Raw genomic sequence first — 19,815 nt, forward strand, 5'->3', positions numbered from 1 at the left:
AGCTAGTGCCTTCCTGATGCATTGGCCAACCCTACAGTCTTTTAAGAAGTAGAATAATAAACTGTGTGTGTGAATACATGAAATCCACCTTATCGGACATCATGCCCACATTACGGAGCACGTTCGGTGTCATCTTACTGGTGGGTTCTTACTTGGGGAGGTCCCCGGGTGGGATCAGTCCACATCTGGTGCTATCACTTTCCTGACTCCATTTTCCTTCTCCTCAGTGAGAATTTCATTAATTTAGAGAACTACACTCAGATAAAGCAAAAAGATGGCCCTAGGCCTGAAACTCATGCTTGACAACATTATACTCCACTGCCCTCCAAGTGAGTGGAATGTCTCTTTCATGTGGATACCAAATATCTCATTAAAAAAACAACTGATTTACTTTTATTTTTGGTTGCTCTGGGTCTTCACTGCTGCAGGCAGGCCTTACTGCTGTGAGCGGAGCTAGACTTCCTTGCGGTGGGTGGGCTTACTGCAGCGGCTTCTCCTGTTGCTGAGCATGCGGGCTGCAGTACTTGTGGCACACAGGCTCAGTAGTTGTGGCGCACGGGCTTAGTTGCTCCTCGGAACCAGGGGTGGAGCCCGTGTCCTCTCCATTAGCAGGCGAATTACCACTGGACCACCACACCTCATTTCTGAAGTCCCAAACACCTCACTTCTGACCCAGAGAAAGCAATATCCAAGAGAGAACTTTGTTTAGGCTTTAAGAGCATAAGAGTTACATATCATGCTTATGTCGCGTGCCTCTGTGTCGTGTTACAGTTTGGGAGGTACCTGGTCATGTATTTCAAGACATATGTGAAACTCTGACCCCTAAGTGTTCGGGTTTTGGGGAACCAGCCCATCACCTTTAACTTCTGGAGCTTGGCAAACCATTTACAAACTCACTTCTCCTCAAGTAAAGTAGTTCTTTCTTCTCCATTCCAAGAGACGGAAGCCGCAGACGTCTCCTGGCTGCCCATGGGGTTGGGTGACCGGGAGTGTGTGTGCAGCCAAGCTCCAGAGCAGATGTGTGCAGATGCTTTTGGGCAGCACAAACCCTTCCCCAGAGGGAGCCTGTTAGGACCCTGAAGATGCAAATCTGAAGGAGCGGCACTCTCCCCACAGGTGTGGGGAGGGGTCCTTGAGCCCCCACAACCGGGAAGCCCTAAGCTCCACCTTTGAGACCACCACTCTAAACTTGGCTTTTTAAATGACTGCTCTAGAGTTTCACAGGTGCAGTTTCATATGCATGCAGTGTCCCCAGCCAGCCTCCCGTCTGGGGCAGACTTGGCATTTCTTCTCTGGAGTACGTGTCAGACAGTCCAGTTGAGACCAAGGACCTGGGGCCGTAGGACGCCAGTGTCATGTCCAGGAATAATTTCAAAGAATACGATGCGAGGGGGAAAAAAAAGATCCCCCAAATTGTCATCAGCATTTACTATGTTATTCTCGACTCTGTTTTCCTTTTATTTTTGATTTATCATTTACCCTCAGTTGATCAGTTCCATGCCGATAGTCTTACTGCTCCCAACTACCCCACAAAGTCCTACTCTGTGCTCTATATTGTCATAACTGTTTCTCTGTCTCTGCTAGTTTCCATCCCCCAAGATTTAAACATGATCCCACCCCTTGGGAGTTAACAAGTCAGCCTGGGATCCTCCCCTCCCCTGTGGCTAACCCCACCCATGCGCTCTTGTGGATGGAGAGGTCTGTCCTATGGTCCTCAGCCTCTCACCCTCACTTACTGAAACGTTATCACTAAGGTCAATGGTTATCTTTGCCTTACCTAGTCTCTAGAAACGTTTCCTGTTTATTAAGTGTCTTTTCAGGATTACGTAAGGAATACATTTAATTTTCCCAAATATAAAAAGCAAAAGGATACAATTAAAGTCACTCAGTCCCACCCACACATATAGCAGTGGTTACCATCTTGGTGCATTTGCTTCCATGTGCCTTATACATGGCACCCCACTCCAGTACTCCTGCCTGGAAAATCCCATGGACGGAGGAGCCTGGTGGGCTGTAGACCATGAGGTCGTGAAGAGTCGGACACGACTGAATGACTTCACTTTCACTTTTCACTTTCATGCATTGGAGAAGGAAATGGCAACCCACTCCAGTGTTCTTGCCTGGAGAATCCCAGGGACGGGGGAGCCTGGTGGGCTGCCGTCTATGGGGTCGCACAGAGTCGGACACGACTGGAGTGACTTAGCAGCAGCAGCAGCAGCCTTATACACGTTGTGCGTCATGACTGTACGCCCCCTTCTTCGACAGCTGCCCTTCCTGAAGGTGCATCGTGTGCTGGCTCCTCTGTTGCTACTGTTTAGTCACTCAGTGGTGTCGGAGTCTGCGACCCCATGGACTGCAGCACGCCAGGCTTCCCTGTCCTTCAGTATCTCCCAGAGTTTGCTCAGACTCATGTCCTTTGAATTGGTGATGCCATCCAACCTTCTCAACCTCTGTCCTCCCCTTCTCCTCCTGCCTTCACCTTTATAAGGAAGCCGAGAGGGTGGAAGACCCACTAAAGGTCACAGGGTGAGTGGTTGAACCCAAGCGGACTGTCTCTCTAAGGTCAGAGCTCCTGCCCACTGGAATTTCTTACTTCCTGCTTTTCTTCTGCCCACAATAAATCTTATTCATTTTTCTGTGTCATTAAAATACACCTCATTCATGGCACCATCTTCTTACTCCTTCTGCATGTAATGTTCTCCTATTGCTGGGACTTAAGGTCATTTCTAATCTTTTCTATGAAATAAATATCTAAGTATACCCTTTAACGTCTTTCTGATGACTTCTTTTATCTAGAATTCTCCAAAGCCCCAAGGATAATATTTGAACTTTTGCTACATTGTTGCCACACTGGTTTGCAAACTGGAAAATGATTTTTACCTCCCCCGGACCCCCAACCATAAGAGAGAGTTTGCACTCAGCTCTTTTCAGCATCACACGCATCATCTGAGACCGTCTCCCCTGGACGCTTCACTGTCACTGAAGGTTTATTGTTTGTATTACTAGGAAGGCAGAGCATACGTCTGTGTGTATTAGTGACTTGAGTTTCCTTGTTTGATGGCTTTGGATTCGTTCACCCATTTTTCTACAGGGTTTTGTATTGTTCGACCTAGTGGTATGACTTTATGACTTTTCCTTAGTATTTGATGCATTAACGGGTTTCTCCCTGGTGTGACTTTCACTTTCTCCTCCTCGTGGTTTTCATTCTGCTTTTCCAGTTCGCCCCCTTTCAAGGATCCTGGGGGCCCCTGTAGGCCCTCTCCTCTCCTCTTCAGACCTCCCTAGAAGCCCTTGGTCCTTGACCCCATGTCTCCTCTCCTAATATCCCTTTCACACCCAAGCCTTAACTCCCAACTGTGTTTAGGAGATGGATAAACGCTGTACCTGGAATACCTCACCTGTGAGGCAGTGTGAAGGTGGTCCAGACCCATAATTAGTCAACTAGAATATCAGCTGACCTCAGAAAACCAATTAGAAGCTAACATGGAATAAAGGCCCCTGAAATGTCAGAACAGGACTGCTTCCTGCCCTTTTTACACAGCCTTCCCATTTCTTATTTGAACTGTGATTATAAAGCAAAAATAGACATTTTCTGCTGCAATGAAATAAGCAGTTTTTTCATTGCGAGCAAAGGAAATCACTTGCTGACCGTCGGTGCCCTACTTAGAAGCCATTTGCTGCTGTATTGGAATCGCAGTAAATCCCTGGCAGGATTGATTTGTGGTTTTACAATAATGTATGTAAAGTACCAATTAATACTCCGAGTCTCTCTGTGAAACGCCTAGAGAGAGAAGTAAAAGAAGCGCTTGTTGTTTTAAACAGCCTGGCCTGAGGGTTCTCAGCGGGCTTTAAAGAGGCGTCCGATCTCTGTGGCCTGGGAAGGTTTTGAGGCTGGGACTGGGGATTTGGGAGGAGGAGCCGGGCTGAGAAGTCAGGAGCCGAGTGGCTGAGCCGTGGGTCTCAGCCTTTCCACGCGCAGGGGGTGCGGAAGGCAAGGTGGAAGTAATTTGCAAACTAAAGGAGGATTTTGGGGGTGAGGGAGAGTGTCATATAATCGCGTATGTATTCCATCAATCTTGGTATTAATACTTTCTGCTTTGGGCTCTGTGCCAGGCTCTGGGAATACAGTTGGTGTTCAGTCGCTCAGTCATGTACAACTCTTTGCGACCCGATGGACTGCAGCATGCCAGACTCCTCTGTCCTCCAGTATCTCCTGGAGTTTGCCCAAATTCATGTTCATTGAGTCAGTGACGCTGTTTAACCATCTCATCCTCTGTCGGCCCCTTCTCCTCCTGCCTTCAATCTTTCCCAGCATCAAGGTCTTTTCCAATGAGTGGGATCTTCGCATCCAGGGGTCAAAGTATTGGAGCTTCAGCTTCAGCATCAGTCCTTCCAATGAATATTCATGGTTGATCTCCTTTAGGGTTGACTGGTTTGATCTCCTTGCTGAACAGATAGATCTGGTTTTAGCCTTAAGTAGACAGACAGGGGGCCGAACAGATCATGAAACATATCAGGGTACTCATATCTTGGTGGAGAGTAGACGGTGCTTCCAGAATAGGCCACTGGGCACCTGTGCCAGCCTGGGCATCATTGGTACCTCCCTGAAGAGATGGTGCATAAGATCGGGAGGGTGAGCAGGAAATAACCAGCTGGGTGTGGGGGGAGTTGGGGAAGAGGGCTGCAGACACACCATGGGACTCACACGGCTAAGTCGGGGCCCAGTGAGGAGCCTGGCCCAGAAGGAGAGGGAGGCGAGTGAGGTCAGGCTGAGGTACCTGGGTCTGGGGGGCTGCTGTGGGCCACTGGAAGAGCTAGAGAGGGGCGAAGGGGTGGGACTACCCCTTGGATGTGGTGATGACAGAGGCGAGGGTGGTGGGGGGAGAGGTCATGGGAAACTGGGGGAGCTTGGTCCCAGGAGCAGACAGAGGGCCAGGGGCGGGGCAGAGGGGAGTGTAGGAGAAGGATGATGCCTTTGTTCTAGGAACCCCATGTTTGCTGTGTCTGCTCGACCGCCCAGGGATGTGGTGTGGCTGTTGGTGGATACAGGTCTGAGATAATGTTCGGGAGACAAGAGGGACAGGTTGCTCCTGCAGCTGGGATGGGAGACTCGGATTCCCAGAAGAGCAGGGGTATTCACGGACATCTTCATGGCAACCAAGGCTTCTATGATACCCCCGGCTCAAGGCCTGCTCCTGGAGCCTGGGAGGAAATTGTCAGGGGCCCCTGGGACTCATGTGCTGGCTCCAAGTGTTGGGGTGACCCAGAGCTCACTGGTCCTCAGACCCTACTGCCCTGTCGATCAAAGTCCTCCTCCCCCTTCCTGTGACTGGATCAGGGCAGGAGTCCTCCTACCTGTCAGCTGGTCTTCTTGCTGCAAGCCGCTGGTTACAGCTCTCTCCAGGGCCATCAGCTTGAAAGGAGCCATCCTTTCCCCTCTTATGTGGTGGTCAGGGATGCTGGATCCCACCCCCCAGACAAGAGGGCGCACCCAGAGGGGCCCTGCCCACAAGGGAAGGGCCAGGGAAAACATACGGAGGGACTGAACTCAGGCTGGGTCCTGGAGGAGAGATGAAGCGAGGAGAGCAGAGGCGGGGGGACAACTACCCCGTTAGGGGGGCCAGGGTGGGGGCGGGTAGGGATGGGGCTCTGGGGGCAGCAGACGGCGAGACGGGAGGGGCTCGGGGAGGGCACTGCGGTGAAGCCTTCAGTGAAGCCTGTCCACGTTGGTGACCCCATCTTCCCCGCTCCACTTTGTCCACAGGAGAAGAGATGTCCTTCAAGGGTGCACGGTTCAGCATGAGGAACAGAAGGAATGGCACCCCGGACAGCACCCGGACCCTGTACTCCAGCGCGTCCCGGAGCACCGACGTGTCCTACGCCGAGAGCGTGAGTTAACCGCGTCCCCTGCAACACGCAGTTAAGGTTCTTTGGGGACCCGTACTCCTTCTTTAAAAAGTTCATGTATCATCTCACTCTTGTCTGTGGATTACTTTTGTCGAACGAAGAGATGTTTTCTTTTCTGTGTTGTTTGTCAAGCATTTCTGTTTTAAAGTTTGTAACTATAACCTTATGTTGTTAAAGAATGCATTTGTTTTGGCCTTTTAAAAAGGCCAAAGTAGATTTTATTGAAGTGTAGTTGACAGCACAGTGATTCAGTTAACACACACACACAAACACATATATGCACCTTTTCATATTTTTCATTATGGTTTATTACAAGATATTGCATATAGTTCTCTGTACTCTACAATAGGACCTTGTTTATCCATTCAAGAGTGCACCTATTAACTGACTTATATAACATTTTAAATACTGCACTTTAAAAAATATTTATTTTTAATTGGAGGATAATTGCTTTACAATATTGTGTTGGTTTCTGCCATACGGCAACATGATTCAACCATAGGTATACATATGTCCCCTGGCTCTGGAACCTCCCTCCCGCCTCCCACCCCATCCCACCCCTCTAGGTTGTCACAGAGCACCTGTTTGAGCTCCCTGAGTCGTGCAGCAAATTCCCACTGGCCATTTTACATATGGTATCTATTTTACACACGATAGTGAAACACCATAGTATGAATATTTGGTTTTTACTACTTAATGCTTGGTGTTCTTGCTTCCAGCCCTGTGGGTTCACCTTAGAAGTGAGTTTTGAAGTCCTTTTATTTAATTCCGTGGCTGGTGGCTCATTCTGCATCTGCATTTGTCCTGGCTGTAGCTTCTGACCCTTCTCTTTGGTGCCCGTCTCACCTCTCGCCATTCTGTGTCCCTGCACACTGAGTTGCTGCTTAGGACTCGGGGTGGGGAGGGGCAGAAGGCTCCTCTCTGCACGCCCCTCCCATCCAGTCCCACCTGCAGCTCCAGTGATGCCCGCAGGCTTTCCACTCACTCTCAGGTCCTAGAGAACACTCTCACATGTCAGGAAATAAAGACAACATTCCAGTCTGATACCAAGGTCCCCCTCAGCCAGAGTGGTGAACGTCGGGGTGGTGGCTGACTCTGGAAAAGGGAAGGAGGAGGAGGGACTGGGCTGGGGCTTCTGGGGTGCTGGGCATGTCAGTATTTTTTTTTTAAAGCTATTTATTTATTTATTTTGGCCTAGCCCCTGGACATGCGAGATCTTATTTCGCTCCCCCAGGGATTGAACCTGTGCTCTTTGCAGTGGATGCTCAGAGTCTTAACCACTGGACCACCAGGAAAAGTCCCCATGCCAGTATTTTGATCTGCAGGGTGAGGTTCTCTGGGCACCCAGGCTCTTGCCATTCCCACCACCCCATGCCCACTTAGGTTTTGTAACTGCTGTGGGCACCCTGGCCCTGTGAGAATTACACCATGGGCAAGGACCCTGTGGCTTCTCCAGTGCCCTCTCCTCTGGCCTCCAGCAGTGTGAGACGCCTGGGAGGGCAGAAAAGGTCTTTCCGGATCCCACGTGGAGGCAGGCATGGGTGCTGTTGGCAGTTGGAGACTGACTCTTTCCTGTTTTGCTCCTCTGGGCTCCCCCGGAATTTCTGGATGGATTTCCCACTCTGCTCAGAGATGCCAGCTGTCATGTGGGTAGGATTTCTGAGACCACACAGGTACATCCCAGTTCTGAGGGTCCCTTTTATCCCTGAGAACACATACCTCTGCAAAGTACATTTTTCAGACGGAACTATTAGCAACAAGATAGTTTTTGTCCCCACCCCTTCTCCATCACTAGCATCAATTTCAAAAGCTTATACGTATAAGCTTATATATACTGTGGAGTTTTCTTTATCTGTGTGAAGTAGACTTAAAACTAGTGAAGAGCTAGAAAAAATTATGAAGAGGAAAGGCCATCACAGGGCTTCAAAACTTATTCATTCAGAGGATGTAAGATTTATTTTTGCTTTCTACATTTTTATTATTAATATTGGTAGAAAAGAACCTACAAACCTAAATTCCCAGCCTAAGGAAAAACAATACAACTAACACTCTTGCACCCATCACCAGCACTTTTCAGGAGACTCCCGTGTGCCCCGCATGTCAAAGCCCTCCATGCTCTCCTGAGTTTTGTGTTCCCCATTCCTTGCTTTTATTCATAAGTTATGGTTTGAATATATGTGTGTAAACAGTGGATGGTTCCGTTTCATCTGTTTTGACATTTGTGGAGCCCCACCATCAGCTCCTCTGTGGGTTCGGTTTCTTGCTAGTGTCCTGTGTTCGTGGTTCTCCGAGTGACCGTGTGTCGTGGCTGTTGATTCAGTCCTGCTGGGTTGGGCTTTCTCTCGCGCTCCTTTGTCCAGCTTAAGGGGGATGAACATTTGAGTTTTTGATTTTGCCTTTAGGAGCAGGGCCATTCTGAACCTTCCTGGATGTGTGAGGTGGTCCCTGGAGAAGGTTCTCTGGGTTGAGGCTGCTGGGTGAAGGTGAACACCTCTCCCTAATGGGAATTGGGGTTAAGACACAGGATTTATGGCAAAATATCATTTAAAGGGCCAGGTAAAGGGGGCATGTGGTTCCTATTCTCTGATGTCTCAGAATGTACAGTGGTGGGCGCCAGATGGCTGGAAGAGACTGCTGAAGGCACGGTGGGCCTTTTCCCAGGACAGGGACTGTCCCCTCCCTTTTTGTGGTGGCCTCGCTGTGGGGGATGAGGAGTCAGGCTTGGCTTTGGTGCAAAGACAGGAGGAAAACCCACAGGACACTGTCTGAGAACTGTGGGTGCCTAGTGACCTGATGGAAGTGGGTTTGGGCTGCCAACTGCACCTCCACGGGGCAAGATAGTCCCCTAAAGCTGACAGCCCTGTGCCAGGCATCTGAGCGTGCAGGGCATTCCCAGGACACAGGGACTATTTCGAGGGACAGCGGTGACCAGTTTCCAAGAGTTGTGCCAATTCGCTCACTGCCCACAGTGGGTCTGAGGCCCCTGCCTTGCCCTTCCCAGGCCTTTGGTGTCAATGCTTTCTTAATTTTTCCAGCCTGGTGCGAGTGTCGTGGGACATCATTATGGTTTCCCTTCACGTTTGCCTCATTCCCGAGGAGGCCGAGCACCTTCTCACACATTTATGGTTGTATATCCTCTTTTATTTAATGCCTGTTCACGTCTCCTTCCGTTCTCTTATGACGTTGTCTGTCTTATTCTTGGTGTCTCATCATCCTTTATATATTCTATTGACCAAGCCTGTGGTGATCAATACATGTTGCAAATATCTTCTCCCACTCTGGGGAGTATACATATTTTCAAAGTAGTTTTCAACCTTTGCCATTTGGTTTGCTTCTGTCACCTAAAGGGAAGTTTTCCATCATGTGTCAGAATTAGGTCCTGAATATGCCTGATCACCTGCCCGTGGGGGGACAAATGAAAGTTCGGAAAGAGCATCTACACGTTATCGTCTTTGGAAAAGCAAGCATTAGAGGAATGGGAATCTGCAGTAGTACATTATTTACGATACTCTACCAACAGATCCTTATTTTCCCCTGGTTGCTTTAGAGTTGAAAAAACATACTTTGCATGTGTGACATTGGTTACAAGATAATGCCAAGTAACTGTTAGAAAAATTTATATTTAGTTATAAAAACTTAAACGTATGCCTCTTTTTTACAAGCTCTGTATGCTCTAAAGGTGTGACGGGATACTGGGTGCCACCGATCTGCAGTGAATCCTTAAACCCTTTGAAGTAGGTTTAGTTCATTCATGAAGAGCAGCGGGGGTTAAGAGCAAATTAGTGATATGTTGTTCCCATGTTCTCTCTCTAAAGGACTTGGTGAATTTCATCGAAGCAAATTTTAAGAAACGGGAGTGTGTCTTCTTTACCAAAGATTCCAAGGCCACGTAAGCACCTCTTTTGCCTCCGATTTTGCTAGTATGTTCAAAGATAAATTATTAACAACCACGACAACAGACTAGTTCATTATTCAAGTTATTTGCATCTTGCAGTTCTCAGAAATGGTGTGCGAGCAGGAAGAATTTGGCAAGCAGCTTGTCCCTAGAGAGGTATCATTTCGTATTTTAAGCTTTGGCAGGAGTGGGTGAAGGTTCCAAGACAGGCTGTCACTCTCCTGGTGTTCCCGTGGGCCTGGGAGCCCGCCCGAGTGGCCGTGGCAGTCAGCCTTGTTATTTCATAGCCGTTGGCAGGCGACAGCAGGCATGCACACTCGTGGCAATCTGACCGGCTCCTCTGTCTGGCTGTTGACTGTGGCTATATCGTAGGACTTTGTTGTTTATCCTTTCTCTATATAGTAGTCTAGCTACTAACTGATGGTGTAGTTGCTGCCATAGTTTATGTTTAAAGACTGTTGACCAGAGGCAGTTACAGCAAGATCAGGAGTGTTACAATCAGCCTTAGATCCAACCTTGGCTTGGCTGCCTGTTCACTGCATGAACTGGAACTAATTATTATCTTCTGAACTGAATTTTCTTATCCTAGAAATCCAGCACAGTATACATTCTGGGTTGTGGTAAGGATTCAGTGGGATGTTTCATAAAATCCCTACTCTAGAAAGTTCTCAGTCAGTGTGCTTTCTTTCTTTGTATAAATTAGAAAATGAATATCAGAAAAAATAAGAGATTTCTATTTTGTCATTGGTATAAACTTAGTCATTATGAAGCATTTTGACAGAGTATAAATTCTGTGAGTCAGCTATCTACCCCCCATATTTCCCTGAAAGATTTTGTGTTAATTTGTTTGACTGGTAGAAAACACCATTTGGATTCATTCACTCATTCAATCAATATTTATTGAGCATCAACTGTATCAAGGGGACTTTACATACTTGATCACGAATTCTACAACTGCCCTGCAAGGTAGCTGTTATCATTTGACTGACAAGTCAAGTGAGGCCTGGAGAGGCTCAGTGTTTTACCCAGGGTCTCATCGCTGGGCTTCCCTTGTGACTCAGATGGTTAAGAATCGGCCTGCAATGCAGGAGATGCAGTTTGATCCCTGGGTCGGGGAGATCCCCTGGTTGGAAATGGCAACTCACTCCAGTATTCTTGCCTGGAGAATCCCATGGACAGAGGAGCCTGGCGGGCTACAGTCCACGGGGTGGCAAAGAGTCAGACACCACTGAGGGACTAACACTTTCACTTTCATATTGCTGGTAGGAGAGAAATAAAGGATTGAACCCAGTTTTCTGATTTTGTGCATTCTTTTTAAAATTATTTTTAAATTGGGAGAAAATTGCTTTACAATGTGATGGTTTCTGTCATACAGCAATGCAAATCAGCCATAATTATGCTTATATCACCTCCTCTTGAGCCTCCCTCGCCTGCCCCCAGACCACCCCGCTGGATCAGCACTATTTATAACAGCTAGGACGTGGAAGCAACCATGCATGCATTCTTTTCGGGCCCAGCTCCTGCCCCTTCTAAGGACGACCCTGCCTTGGCCTGACTGTATTCATCAGTACCTTGTCACTTGCAGATATCCAATCTAATTGGCTTAAATGAGTGGCGGTTGTAATGGGACCTCGTGGCTGGAAAGCACAGCCAGATCCAGGGCTTAATATTACCAAGACCTTGCCTCTTTTTTTACCTGTGAGTCTGTCCTTCTCTGGGTGTGAAGTCTCCTCCTTTGTAATGCAAAATGGACACCACAGCTCTGGCTGATACCAATTCAGCTTACCACTGAGGGGAAAGAGGGCCTGGTTCCTAGCAATTCTATCCAAAGTCCTGTAACCTTGATCTTGGAGTTCATGGCTCTTATTGGCCTGGTATGGGCCATGGACCAGCTCTAATCCTTGGGAAGGTGATGGAATATGTAATTGGCCAGTCTTGGGTCATTGGAAGGACTGATGCTGAAGCTGAAACTCCAATACTCTGGCCACCTGATGCGAAGAACTGACTCATTTGAAAAGACCCTGATGCTGGGAAAGATTGAAGGCAGGAGGAGAAGGGGACAACAGAGGATGAGACGGTTGGATGGCATCACTGACTCAATGGACATGAGCTTGAGTAAACTCCGGGAGTTGGTGATGGACAGGCAAGCCTGGTGTGCTGCAGTCCATGGGGTTGCAAAGAGTCGGACACGACTGAGTGACTGAACTGACTGACTGGGTGTTGTGTCCATATGGACCTGGTGTGGGAAGGATGGGTCCTCAAAGGAAAGACAGGGTGTTTCTACTAGCTGCAGCAGAAGTGGATGGAGGATAGGGAAATCTACAACTGCCCAGCTGATGGTGTCTGACTGCAGCTCAGCTCTGACCCCAAACGAAGGGACTTGCTGTGAGTAGCCCTCACCCTCCACAATACCAGCTGAGGACAGGAACACCTCGGGGTCTCCCAGTGCCTATCTCAGAGGAGACCCAAGGTTACAGACCAGAGTCAAGACTCCATAAGCTTTTTAACTCCTCATATTTGTTATTTTCATCTGTCTATTGGCAGCGGGGATGCTCTGTGTAATCTAAATTACTCATCAAGGGAAGTGACTGGTAACAGTGATACTGTAATCCTGTTGCTGCTTGGCACACCAGCTGACGTAAGCTACTGCAAATCTCCCCAGAGTTGTCCCTTATATGCTAAGCCCAGACCATTCATGTTTTTCTTCTTTAACCCCTTTCGGATGTCTGTTTCTTGTGTGGTCACGGGAGAGTGATGCCTGACTATGGCCCCTGTTGTTGAGGGTACCCTCTGAGACACTGCTGCCAGTTAGGGGTCGCCTCCTGGCACTCCCGAGGCTGTAGGTCCCTGGATCTGGGTTTGTTCTCTTCAGTTCTCACTGCCTCAGCTATCCTGGATTCTAGGTAGAGACAGGAAGAACTTTGCTTTTGCTGTAATGGGCTCTGTGTGATGGACCTTTCTACTATAATGGGAATATTTATCTGCATCAGCCCATATGAGCATTTGAAATTGGCTAGTGCAACCAAGGAGCTGAATTTTCAAATTAAATTAAATAGCCACACATGGCTAGTGGCTACTATATTAACAGTGTAGTTCTGTAGGAGTCTGACTTGTCCCAAGGGGTAGAACTAGCATCCTGACTCTCTCCTAATCCTCTCTATCTCCCTTGTCTGTCACTTCTGTGCCTCCTCCAAGTATCTATGCTCCTAACGCCTTCCTAGCATTCTTCCCACCTCCTCTCCATTTGTAAACCAATTTACGTACATTGGTACTCAGATATGCAGGTGACACCACCCTTATGGCAGAAACTGAAGAAGAATCAAAAAGCCTCTTGAATGAAAGTGAAAGAAGAGAGTGAAAAAGTTGGCTTAAAGCTCAACATTCAGAAAACTAAAATCATGGCATCCGGTCTCATCACTTCATGGCAAATAGATGGGGAAACAGTGGAAACAGTGGCTGACTTTATTTTTCTGGGCTCCAAAGTCACTGTGGATGGTGATTGCAGCCATGAAATTAAAAGACGCTTACTCCTTGGAAGGAAAGTTATGACCAACCTAGACAGCATATTCAAAAGCAGAGACATTACTTTGCCAACAAAGGTCCATCTAGTCAAGGCTATGGTTTTTCCAGTAGTCATGTATGGATGTGAGAGTTGGACTCTAAAGAAAGCTGAGCACAGAAGAATTGATGCTTTTGAACTGTGGTGTTGGAGAAGACGCTTGAGAGTCCTTTGGACTGCAAGGAGATCCAACCAGTCCATCTAAAGGAGATTAGTCCTGGGTGTTCTTTGGAAGGACTGATGCTGAAGCTGAAACTCCAATACTTTGGCCACCTGATGTGAAGAGCTGACTCATTTGAAAAGACCCTGATGCTGGGAAAGATTGAAGGCAGGAAGAGAAGGGGACGACAGACAATGAGATGGTTGGATGGCATCACCGACACAATGGATATGGGTTTGCGTGGACTCCGGGAGTTGGTGATGGATAGGGAGGCCTGGCGTGCTGCGGTTCATGGGGTTGCAAAGAGTCGGACACAACTGAGCGACTGAACTGAACTGAACCCAATTATCAAGATGGAGCCAGACAAGCTTCTCATTCGAGGTCACCCAAAACACACCCCTATTCTTGGAAGGGAAAAGGGTTTGAGAGTCACTCTTCAGTTGTAGCAAAGACAAATGGGACAGGGGCTTCCCTCCCCAGTCCTGCAATGAACTTGGGTGGGTGTGGAAGGACCCCAAAGGAGAGTGGCACAGAAACAGCTAGAGAGGGGAGGAAGCCACCTTGGACCACAACAGTGGGGAGGATCCTGAAACCACCAGGAGCAGCCTCAGCTCAGGAAGTGCCCCAGGGCTAGTCAGAGAAAAGCCTAAAGCAACTGCAATCAAGTCCAGTTGACTTTTTACAATTTTTCTTGGCCAAACTGAGTGATGCCTGAAAGACCTGTTCCAAAAAAAGAGGCAAGGTTACTGGTGGAGGAGTGATTTTGGATTCTAGGTTCTAGCTCAATTTTTTATAACTCTAGAAAATATAGAATGTTTTGATATCAATACAGATAATTTCTATACCCTAAAGTAATTAAGATCTGGGCTTCCCTGGTGGCTCAGTGGTAAAGAATCCACCTGCAATAGAGGAGACATGGGTTTGATTCCTGGGTTGGGAAGATCTTGGGGAGCAGGAAATGGCAACCCACTCCAGTATTGTTGCCTGGGAAATCCCATGGACTGAGGACCCTGGCAGGCTCCAGTCCACGGGGTCGCAAGAGTCGGATGTTACTGAGCGACTGAACATTCCTGTGCACACACACATACACAGTGTTAGTACTTAAGACTTTCAGTTACAAGGAACCCAGGTTATTTTAACCTAAATGAAGAAATTTACTCTAAAGAAAAGGAAGTTCCCTGCAGAACCTGAGAGATAAGTGGCTGGGATCTAGAATAGTTAGGGCTATGGCCAGAGTGTGTGAAGGCTCAAGAAGTCTTCTCTGTTGTCGTTTATTCCATGCCTCCCTACACTCCTGCTTTCTTCTTTCTCAGTGGAGATGCAAGTGAAGTGTATTGCCTGAATCTTCCATGTCACAGGGATAAAACATCAAGATAGTTTTTAAACAACTGAGATGATGAAAACAGTCTGGAAATTAGATGTGATGCTAAAATCTCTTTTTGTGTTGATTTAAGCTAATCATGTGTGGTCTATGAGACGTGATGAAACATTAAAGTAGGTTTAATGAAATCTGTTCCTTCCTGTCAATATCCTCCTGCTCAGGGAGAATGTGTGCAAGTGTGGCTACGCCCAGAACCAACACATAGAAGGCACCCAGATCAACCAAAACGAGAAATGGAATTACAAGAAACATACCAAGGAATTTCCCACCGATGCTTTTGGAGATGTTCAGTTTGAGACTCAGGGGAAGAAAGGGAAGGTAAGCGATGGTTTTCTACTTGAACTAGCTAATCCATATGCTAACATGGTAGGTTACTGAAGTACCTTGAGTTACTTCAAATTGTCTGATAGTATGTATGAAAGCAGAAGAGATGGGTTGTCACCCAAAACATGATTGCAGAAAAAGATAAATCTTGTGAAAAATCAAGCACTGTGATTAGATCACGTGCCATGGCAACACTCCTCAGGTGATTGTTAAGGCGGTAGTGAGTAGCGAGGAAAGAGCAGAATGAGTTCCATCTGTAAGGTGCTGGTAACGCCAAGGTGGCGGGTTCAGTTCCCATATGGGCCACCAAATGTTATGACTGTCTGGGCATGGGCTGGAAAAGAATTTCCAGACACAGAATATTTTAGAAGAGAGGATTCATTGAGAACAAAGGACTGAGGTAGTGAGAGGTGCTGCAAAGACAGCAGGCCGGCTTTCTGACAGACCAGGGAGAGATGACCGCCAAAGAGAGAATAGAGCGGGAGATGCTATTAGACCAGCAGGCCGATCCTGAGGTGTTTTCAAGGGAGAGCTGATGCTTTTGTGGGCTTGCAGCCAGTTTTTATAGCCTTAGGACAAAGAAAATTCCTAAGGGAAGGGTTGGCGTTTAGTCGTTGGTTCTATATGTACACGTGTTACTTAATATAGAGATGGGAGCTGGCTGGTTAGGGGCAGGCTGGCTCTTGACAAACAAGATGGCTTTTGACAATAGTGGTCGTGGAGCTTGGCTCATTCTGGAAATACTGGCCTGTGACCCAGGATGGCTGGCTTGTCATACAGTGTCCTTTCTCCAGGCACAGCACAGGCTCATGTGATATCCTCGTTGACCCTCCCTGCTACAGACAAATGCATTTATGGTTTAGTTTGGCATATGACATTTTTGACAGTAAATGTGGTCTTGAATAAGGTGACATTTTGCTTTGCACACCCACACTGCAGGCTCTTATACAGCATTTTACAAAGCTGTTTAATGGATTGTGTCGAATGGAAACAAAAAGGATAATGTGAGAGTTGTGAGTTAAGTTTTATTGGGGGCAAATGAGGACTATAGCCAAGGAGACAGCATCTCAGATAGCTCTGAGGAGCTGCTCCAAAGAGGTAGGGGGGCAAGGTCAGTGTTACCTATGATTTTAGTGAAGGGGGTACGTGCAGTCAGGCACCCACTTTGGTAGACGCTTGCTGCTAGTCATGAGAAGCAGGTGTCTCCATGAATGATTTTAGTGCTTTTGTAGATATGAGAAGATGCAAGAATTTGGGCTCATTATAATATGCTGAAAATACCTAACTGTCTGAAGCCCAGTTCTGTGGGTTTTCCCCAGAGCACAGTGAGCTTCATTCTTGATCTCCACCCTGAACTCATTTCATGATGTGTGGAATGTCAGTGATGACAGTGATTGATTGCATCCTTGTAAAGGCAGCTCCCTGGTGGTTAGGATCCGGTGCTCTCACCCCCGCGGCCGGGGTTTGATTCCCCATCAGGGAAGCCTTTCTTCTTCCTCTCCCCCTGCCACCTACCGACCTCCCCGGTAGGTCCCGTTAGGGCTTGAATCTGCCTGCAATGCAGGAGACCTGGGTTCGATCCCTGGGTTGGGAAGATCCTTTGGATAAGGGAATGGCAACCCACTCCAATATTCTTGCCTGGAGAATTCCAAGAACAGAGGAGCCTGGCGGGCTATAGTCCATGGGGTCACAAAGAGTCGGACACAACTGAGCGACTAATATTTCCCCTTTCAGAGGCAGATGGCAGGTGACCGTTTTCAGTTGGCCATTATTAACAGTTTCCTTAAATTCTCCTCTGTCCACTCTGTCTCTTCCCAAGGCCTCTGTCTCGGAATGGGCCACCACTGTCTTGCCTCCCCCCTGTCTTGGCTCAGTCTGTAGTTAGCACTCCTGCTGGAGGGCTCCCTGAAATGTAAATCCCTTCTGGCTTCTACTCTGCTTAGAACGCCTGACGGGTGCGCCACTGCCTTTAGGATGAAGTCTCCAGCTCTCCAGCTGGCTGGGGTGTCCCCTTCCACTGCCCCAAGGGGACCTTCCTCACCTGCCATGCGCTCCCCTCCCAAAGGAACAGGTAGACTGGGCCACGCCCCCGCCATCAGGAGAGCACCTGCGGATCCTGATGCTTCTCTTCTTCCCCACAGTATATCCGACTGTCCTGCGACACGGACGCGGAGACGCTGTACGAGCTGCTGACCCAGCACTGGCACCTGAAAACACCCAACCTGGTCATTTCCGTGACTGGCGGCGCCAGAAACTTCGCCCTGAAGCCGCGCATGCGCAAGATCTTCAGCCGCCTGATCTACATCGCGCAGTCGAAAGGTGCGCGGGTCCCGCGGTGGCCGACGGGACCGTCCCGGGCGGGGACGTGGCGCCCGCCGGGTTTGTCCGTCCAGGCTGCGCCACGTCTTTAGAGACTGAACGAAATTGTCCTCTGCCATTCATGCGCAAGACTGCAGATACTCTAGGGCTGTATGATTAATCCTGATCTTAATTAGAAACAAGACCCTTAAATGAGGAAACAGATCCGGAATTCTGGAGGGTGGGGTGGGGTCGGGGAGGGAGGGAGGATTTCCTTAATCAGAGCTCAGGAAATTGCATGTGGGTAGTTGCATGTTTCTCTTAACCTAACGTTTTCATTTAGTCGTTTTTACGTAAAACATTCAGAGTATTCTGGCCAATCAAAAAAAGAAAGTTTAATTTTTGCTGTTTCATTTGGGGACCAATAATATGCTTTGAAAAAAGTGACCGTGCCTGGCATGTTGTGAGCGCCAGGTGAGTGTCTGATGGGGATCAAAACACAGAACCCTGGCTTTGTTATTTGAAATATTTTGCTTATTTTTTTCTTTTTTGATTTTTTGTTATGATAAATTGTAAACCTACAGAAGAGTTGTAAGAATAATCTAGTGAATATCTGTACAGCCTTCACTTAAATTCACCAATTGTTAACAATTTCTCATGTTTGTCTTCTCCCTCTCTCTAGATATTCTCGTATTATGATTTTAAAAATCGTTTGAGGGATTCCCTGGTAGTCCAGTGGTTATTGTTGGTATTGCTCAGTTGCTAAGTTGTAGCCGACTCTTTGCAATCCCATGGACTGCAGCATGCCAGGCTCCTTGTCCTCTGTTATCTCCCGGAGTTTGCCCAGGTTCTTGTTAATCGAGTTTTGTTCTTGTTCAGTTGCTCAGTTGTGTCTGACTCTTTGGTAATGCTATCTAACCATCTCATACAGTGGTTCAGTTCAGTTCAGTTCAGTTGCTCAGTCGTGTCGGACTCTTTGCGACCCCATGAATTGCAGCACGCCAGGCCTCCCTGTCCATCACCAACTCTTGGAGTTCACTCAGACTCACGTCCATCGAGTCAGTGATGCCATCCAGCCGTCTCATCCTCTGTCATCCCCTTCTCCTCCTGCCCCCAATCCCTCCCAGCATCAGAGTCTTTTCCAATGAGTCAACTCTTCGCATGAGGTGGCCAAAGTACTGGAGTTTCAGCTTTAGCATCATTCCTTCCAAAGAAATCCCAGGGCTGATCTCCTTCAGAATGGACTGGTTGGATCTCCTTGCAGTCCAGGGGCCTCTCAAGAGTCTTCTCCAACACCATAGTTCAAAAGCATCAATTCTTCGGCACATAGCTTTCTTCACAGCTCGACTCTCACATCCATACATGACCACTGGAAAAACCATAGCCTTGACTAGACGGACCTTTGTTGGCTGCTTATCAATATGCTATCTAGATTGGTCAAAACTTTTCTTTCAAGGAGTAAGAGTTGTTAGGACTCTGAATTTCCACTGTAGAGGGCACAGGTTCAACCTCTAGTCAGGGCATTAAGATCCCCCAAACCGTGGGGTGCAATAGCCAAAAAAAACAAAAAAAATCCTTTGCAAGTAAATTTTAGGTATCATGAGCTTTAGCTCTTAAGCACACACATTAGCACATGTCTCTGAAGAACAAGCTTGTTTTCTCATGTAACTGGTATAACTTTCAAACCCAAGGAAGTTCACACCGACCAATACAGTCATCTAACAAAAGGTTCTTGTTTTAATTTTGCTAATTATCCCAACAATGTTCTTCCGAGCAAAAAAATGATTTTTGTTTTTTTTCTCCACCTGGATTCCAATCCATTTAGCTTTTCATATCATTGGAAGCTGAAAAGCTTTCTTTCCTCTGGAAATGTTCTTTAATCTTTTTGGCCTTTCAGGACCTTTTTGAAGACTATAGGCAACTTTTTTTTTCTCTCCAGAATTCCTTTCATTTGAGCTTGACTGATATTTCCTTTAGATTTGATTCTGTTTATCAAAGTCTAATATTTATTTTATTAGTTTATCTAATGCTAAGATTGTAAAAACTTAATTTTTTTCATCATGGATTTTTGGGCATCAGTTTTTACATTTATTTATTTATTGGCCATGCAGCATAGCGTGCAGATCTTGGTTCCCCACCTGACCAGGGATTGAACCCTTGCCCCCTGCAGTGGAAACTTGGAGACTCAACCCCTGGACCACCAGGGAAGTCCCTTGAAAACAATTTTATTAAGAATGTTAGTTGACAGAACTAAGGTAGCATGTCTTATTCTAAATATGCTTTTTCTTAAA

General features: G+C 47.3%; 1 protein-coding gene across 3 annotated transcripts in view; it reads left to right on the top strand.

Annotated features, from left to right (window-relative positions):
* The first annotated feature begins 5,581 nt into the window (after window positions 1–5,581).
* Window positions 5,582–19,815, top strand: part of TRPM8 (transient receptor potential cation channel subfamily M member 8) — a 92,037-nt gene continuing 77,803 nt past the window's right edge. The window contains exons 1-4 of one of the 3 annotated variants that reach the window (XM_005204960.5): window positions 5,582–5,889; window positions 9,723–9,796; window positions 15,064–15,220; window positions 17,368–17,545. In XM_005204960.5, coding sequence (XP_005205017.1) covers window positions 5,773–5,889; window positions 9,723–9,796; window positions 15,064–15,220; window positions 17,368–17,545 — 526 coding nt within the window. In that variant the 5' untranslated portion in view covers window positions 5,582–5,772. Of the gene's footprint in view, window positions 5,890–9,722; window positions 9,797–15,063; window positions 15,221–17,367; window positions 17,999–19,815 lie in introns of those variants that run through there. The other 2 variants (NM_001206066.2, XM_024989669.2) reach the window with 2 other exon arrangements.

This window comes from Bos taurus, chromosome 3 (assembly GCF_002263795.3).
Source record: "Bos taurus isolate L1 Dominette 01449 registration number 42190680 breed Hereford chromosome 3, ARS-UCD2.0, whole genome shotgun sequence".
Classification (NCBI taxonomy): domain Eukaryota; kingdom Metazoa; phylum Chordata; class Mammalia; order Artiodactyla; family Bovidae; genus Bos; species Bos taurus.